The sequence below is a fragment of the Fragaria vesca genome, linkage group LG2 (assembly GCF_000184155.1).
Source record: "Fragaria vesca subsp. vesca linkage group LG2, FraVesHawaii_1.0, whole genome shotgun sequence".
In the NCBI taxonomy this organism is placed as follows: domain Eukaryota; kingdom Viridiplantae; phylum Streptophyta; class Magnoliopsida; order Rosales; family Rosaceae; genus Fragaria; species Fragaria vesca.
Window position 1 is genome coordinate 16,361,469 of NC_020492.1, and position 5,906 is coordinate 16,367,374.

The following is a 5,906-nucleotide window of genomic DNA, read 5'->3' on the forward strand; positions in this document are numbered from 1 at the left end:
GAGACATATATATATATATATATATATATATATATATATATATATATATATATATATGTTTGGACTTTTTTTTTTTGCCCTTAAATTTTAGGGGCCCAAAGTGCAAGCTTGTTTGGCTTTAGCCTAGGGCCGGCTTTCAGGGGTTAAGTGTTAGGTAAGGAACCTCTCAACTCGAGTTTGATTCATGAAACTGTCAAAGTGGTCGGACATTATGTTACCGTGAATGATTAGAGCATTTCACATGGATGATATATAGATTATACTGTGTTTCTAAAAAAACCTACCCTAACACAATAAAAAGAATCTACTACTATATGTTTGTTGGAGTGGTCTATTTTTGATGTTTGACTAAAATGAACTATTGTTGTCGTGATTGGAAGTTAATTTATGCAGTTGATACGTAACGAATCTAAAGTAGTCCTTGCAATATGCAGACCTCGCTGTTTTGATTAGTTCATCCTCTCTATGATCGGAGAAATTAAGAACCAATCAATCGGATGTCCCATGTCATGTGAAACCTTAAAGAATACATAGTTCAGATCAATTCTGAATTATTGCACATGTAGCACAACACGAGGTGATAGGAAACGAATCTAAAGCAATATGCCTTGTTGTCACCTACATATGCATGTTTTGTTGTTTTATCATGCCTCAAATTAACTTGGAGAAGTTCCTAAACTGTGGACCACTATTATACTACTCGCATACGTACTACGTACATGATTTTTTCTGATATAGAACAGCTTGCACAAACATTTAAGACACAGCTTGTTAGAAAGGCAAAGAAAACAAAGTCAAAGCAGCAGCTTTGAATCTGCAAAGCAGTAGCTTTGTTCCTGCATATTTTCTATCAGCATTAGGATTATTTTACTTTCTATGTTTTCATTAGGATTATTTTGTTCCTGCATATTTTCTATCAGCATTAGGATTATTTTACTTTCTATGTTTTCATTAGGATTTAAGTTTTATTTAGAATAAAAGATTCCTAGTTCTAGTATGATTAGGTTTATTTCTATGCCTATATAAGGCCCCTGCTAAATTGTATTTTCATTCAAGTTATCAATAAGAAAACCCAAAAAGAAATTAGAGTAGAAACTCTTGTGTTTTAGGCTTGTGCCTGTGTTTTGCTAGTGGATTCTAGCTTACTCCATAAGGTTTCGACGCTTGACGAAACCTTGTTTCTATCGTGATTATGCTTTCGTATCATTTTTTATTTATTTATGATGAGGAATACAATGGAAAGAAACATAAAAACAAGTGTGCGATAAAGGGTGAGCAAGATGGTGACCTAATAAAGCTTATATTACATTTTGTATACATATCACGTTGCTCGTTGAAAGAGTACTTTGTTGATGTGGTGGCTAATGACCTCAGGATCACAGTAGGTACAATAGTAAAAGCTTCTGGCTACGGTAAAAAAACTTTGCTTAATCAAGGATTTTGTGTCATCAGAAGATTTTTCTAACACCAATTCCACCAATTGCTGCATGTATGATTCTATTTCTGGGGCTCTCCTGTTGATTTTCATTACGCAGTTGCCATTATCATTCACCTGAGACAATACAAGGAAAAAAAATTGTAAGTATATATATATATATATATATATATATATATATATATATATACAGTTATACACACACACACACACTAGATTCAAACGTTCAAACCTAGCATTGATAGACGCCGAATCTAATCAATTTACCTTGTTCTTTTGGTTTCGGTAGGAATGAAGTTGATTGCAAACTTTGTCTGTTAGATTGAAAAGTTGCTCATATTCTGGATTATTGGACAACAACTCTTGCTTAAGTGAACGTCCCGCAGTTTGATTTATTGTTTCCACTAGTAGCTCAGCTCCATCTTCGTACCTCTCTCCTTTCTCTTGCCACTTCACTAGCCACTTTTCCCACTATACATATTTATTGATCAACAAAAATAAAAACCGTAGTATAATTATTTGAATCCTTTCAAATCTCAATTGGTAGTGCTTCTCTTGAATAAGAATTAGACTCACAGCATGACATAGAGATTCGATAATGTCTTGGCGATGTAGCCCCATCGTAACCGATGAGAGTTGGCTTAGGGTTGCCACCAAAGCCCGAACAATTCCTCGCCCTTCTTTCTTGTTTGTGTACGACCTCCTATATCACATAGAATATGTAAGTGATAAACTAAATGTTGCATTTTCAATGTCTTTTAGGGGCGTCAAACACAAAAGAATGCATTTGAATACGTACTACTTAATTGTACCTAGCATTTTCATAGCCTCGCATATTGGAAAATGTTTTGAACTCGTCAACGAAGGCCCTCTTATCTTCATTATAAGTTTCTTTCTTAAAATAAGACACAATTGTATCAATTAGGCATGCCGTTTGCGCCCATGCAAGTCGCTCATTAGCTCTTTCGGATTCGAAAATGCTCGCTGCTGCAACAAAATAAGCCGTGAGGAGACTCTTTTCGCTCAATCCATAGTCTTCGAGTTTCCATCCTTTGTACCACCTGCATTGCATATAGACATATAGTTATTGCTTGTTCAACGTAACTTAAAACAACGGGTACTTAGAAACGATGAAATATAGTAGGGTTTTGTTTGGTTACTTTTCAATGCCGTCCCATTCCTTGAGATGTAGTGCTTGGCAATTGTTGTAGTCAAGCATTGCTAGCTCAAGATACACATTATTGCTAACGAGGGGCATGCTAAAAGTTAACAAACAAGTAGATGTAGTGTTAGGATGGAAGTTTTCCAGAAATATAAATACAGAGAATAATCAAAGACATGTTTTGTCCTACGTGTTGTTACTTGTTAGTTGTTTGAATTCACTTTCGTTACATTACAATTGTGATGTAACAACTTCTTACCAAAAGATAAAACGAATGCAAGAATGCAAATGTGAAATCGTTGAATGATCGAGTTGAAACAGAAAGATTACTTGTAGAGAGTTTTGCCAATCCAAACATCGTCTTCACCACCATATTGTTCAATGTAGAATCTAGTCTCCACTCGAGGTAAGCTCGCATACCATGGAAAATCCAGCGCATAACCGACCTGTGTGTTTCACAATATTTACCATCTCTTTTTAGAATCCCATTTATAATCACAATATTCAACTGAACAAGAGGAGCGGTCCGTCCATCTGAGTTGAGTGATCATATATGTATATGTATACAGTAGACATATATACCTCTCCAGGTAAGTCCTTCGTTATTATCCATTTGTCCAAAAGCTCATTGGAAGCCTGTTTCTCTCTAAGGAACTTAGTCGCAAACTCTTTAGCATCCCCAAGGATCTTCTCTCCCGGAAATGCCACCTGACTTGCCCTATACAAGTTGTGCATTGCAGTCACAGCTTGGTTCGATTGTCCAGGATAGCTGAAGAACTCACTCCCTTTCTTAAAATGCTCATACACCTCTGCATGAACTTATAATATAACTAGCTACTAAAATTATATGTGGATAAATGTAGTCAAGTAAATCAAGTGTCTTACAGAAACTTACCAGCCGAGACCTTATGCCCGTGCAACCGGAGAAGTCTGAAACCCATTGATGTGTCATCAATATCTAGAGCAGGATCTGTGTTTCTCGCCCAAGAAATTCCTTTGTCCGTCCAATACCTGCTTCATGGTTATAGTCCAAAATAAATTAAAAGAAAACGTACTAGATCAAATTTATGTTTGAGTAATTCTGTCGTTAAATCGCTATTGCATATACATACCTTGATGCGTAGTTCATACATTCCTTAATCTCCGGCTCCAAGTATCTGGACAAGCCTAACCTCTGCAACCGATCTACTGCCCACAGGCGTTCGAACAAGTCGACTGGATACACATTAGGGACTGAAAAACACAAAAAGAAGTGTTGACGTATGGTCACGTTGAGCTTGGATGTTTTTATGATATATATGCACTAAATTGAGAATCGATACCTCCTCCGTTGAACTTGTGGATTAGTCTCGAAAGATACGACATGCAGTTTCGATCCTTCGTCTGCTGCAATGCGTAGGCAGTAGACGCCGGAGAGAACAGAAACGACCCGTCTCCGCACTGGAGTTTCAGAAGCTTTTCCCAGTCGAGACCCGCCATTCCTTCCAGGCTATACAACATTACTGTGGCCACATTGTGCAGTACGTCCTTCGGTATCCTACTCCGATCGAAATGCATGCAGTATTCATTATTAGTTCTTCACAGTACATATGTATGGATAAGGCTAATTTACATTTCAGAAACAAAATGTACATGTAATAAATAAAACTTACTTTGAGAGTTTCTGGCTTCTGCGGGCATAGATCTCACGCAACACAGGCGTGTCATCAGGTACTTCAAGGTTTAAGCTTCGAGCTATTTCCAAGAGAGAAGGGAATGTAAGTTCAAACCCTATCGTCATGTGCTCACTGTTCTCGTCTGCAAGCTTGTTTAGGTTTTCCTTGAAAAACTTCATTCCTGATCGTAGAAGAGGGTAATTATTAACAAAATACAAATATATTTTTCCAGCATGATCGAGTTAAAAACTAAGAGTGCAAATAACACAGCATCTAGCTGCCTCACCTTTGAAGCATTTCTCGGCATGGAGATTCCACGACTTTAACGCAACGACGCAGGCGAGTGTGCTGATGAGTCGATCGTGAGCAGAGAAGAGGTCCTTGTAGCCCCAAGAGCCATCTTCGAGCTGGTTGTTGGCAATCCATTCGAGGCTGGAAGGGAACTGAGGTGAACCAGTTCCATTGACGTCTTCGACCAAAGCAACCCATGCTGTATCGTACGCTGATATGTTAATCTCTCCATCCTCCATAGAAGACAGCATGGACTTGACGGTCTCCACGTGTTCCTTGATGATCTGAGTCGATGCAGAGTCAATTGATTATTAGATCAAGAACTAGTCCGGGTTAAATTTAAAATTGATATTCCAAGTTCAATGGCAGCTAGCGGACGTAATGACAATGATTAAAGCAATTTAATTAGCTAATCCCTAATTGGATTAGTGGTTTGAAACAAATAAAGGGAGATAGAGTCATAGAGAGCAGTTGTGCGCTTATATCTTCAATTTCAGCCAAAAAAGATTGAGCATGCACCTTGGTGAGAGGAGTTTCTTCCTTTTGTGGTGGATCATCTCCCACAATCTTATGCAATGAGGGTGAGGGTGCATAATCTGTATAAAGAAGAATCAAGCATGTAACTTTATTTCATAATGCTGTATAGTTTGGTTTTTTTTTTGGGGGGGGGGGTGTGGGAGAGNGAGAGNGAGAGAGAGAGAGAGAGAGAGAGAGAGAGAGAGAGAGGAGGAGGAGGAGGAACACTTCAATATTTGTTTTTATAGATAGAATACTTACATCGAGTGTGAGGTTTAGAAATAGCACTGCATATTAAGGGAAGAACCCTTTTGTCTTCGTTCCTGAGAAAGCCTGTGGATAATGTAATTAAATGAAGAATGAACTTGCCAAAGAGAAATTACGGAAAGAAAGTAGGTATGTAAGTATGACAGATTACGTTACTGACCTGCAGGTAAATGTCTAGGTTGATTGTGGGTGAAGAAAGAAGAGGATGATGGTGAGGGTAGAGAAGTCCGGAAGCAGAGAACGAGGTGGTCAGTAGAAGCAGAAGACATGCTCTGGGGTTTAGTTGATGATGATGAATCGATGATGATGATGATGGAAGGAATCAGGATAGAGGTTTTGGCTTGTTGTGTCTTAGAAGTTTAGATAGAAATGAAAAACGAGAGATAACATGCTTGATTGATTCCTTGGCATTCTGGTGTCGGGTGCTGTATTTTGTTGCTCATCTGGTTTTCTGCTTTGCTTTTGTTGATTCTTATACTAATGGCACTACTAGCGTCGCTTGGGTACGTAAGAGCTCAATTATGAATTCATTGCCAACTAGGGGGTACTGATACTGACATTATTAGCGCACCCTATATAT

The 5,906-nt window shown here is 38.2% G+C and overlaps 1 protein-coding gene across 1 annotated transcript; it reads right to left on the reverse strand.

Moving 5' to 3' along the window:
* Positions 1–1,321: 1,321 nt before the first annotated feature.
* LOC101311730 (ent-copalyl diphosphate synthase, chloroplastic-like) lies at positions 1,322–5,658 on the reverse strand. The gene is made up of 15 exons (XM_004292539.1): positions 5,487–5,658; positions 5,321–5,392; positions 5,063–5,139; positions 4,539–4,827; positions 4,250–4,433; positions 3,920–4,134; positions 3,710–3,830; positions 3,493–3,608; positions 3,180–3,406; positions 2,928–3,043; positions 2,596–2,694; positions 2,248–2,496; positions 2,012–2,138; positions 1,703–1,906; positions 1,322–1,552 (listed from the first exon to the last, which is right to left on the reverse strand). The coding sequence occupies exons 1-15, from the start codon at positions 5,593–5,595 to the stop codon at positions 1,322–1,324; spliced, it is 2,436 nt and encodes an 811-aa protein (XP_004292587.1). The 5' UTR covers positions 5,596–5,658.
* Between the last annotated feature and the right edge of the window lie 248 nt (positions 5,659–5,906).

Coding starts and splice junctions, on each gene's coding strand:
- LOC101311730 (XM_004292539.1), bottom strand. CDS start 5,595: ATGTCTTCTGCTTCTACTGACCACCTCGTTCTCTGCTTCCGGACTTCT. Junction 3,609..3,709: donor TGTATGAACTACGCATCAAG/GTATGTATATGC, acceptor ACCATGAAGCAG/GTATTGGACGGACAAAGGAA. Junction 2,695..2,927: donor ATTGGCAAAACTCTCTACAA/GTAATCTTTCTG, acceptor GTTAACTTTTAG/CATGCCCCTCGTTAGCAATA.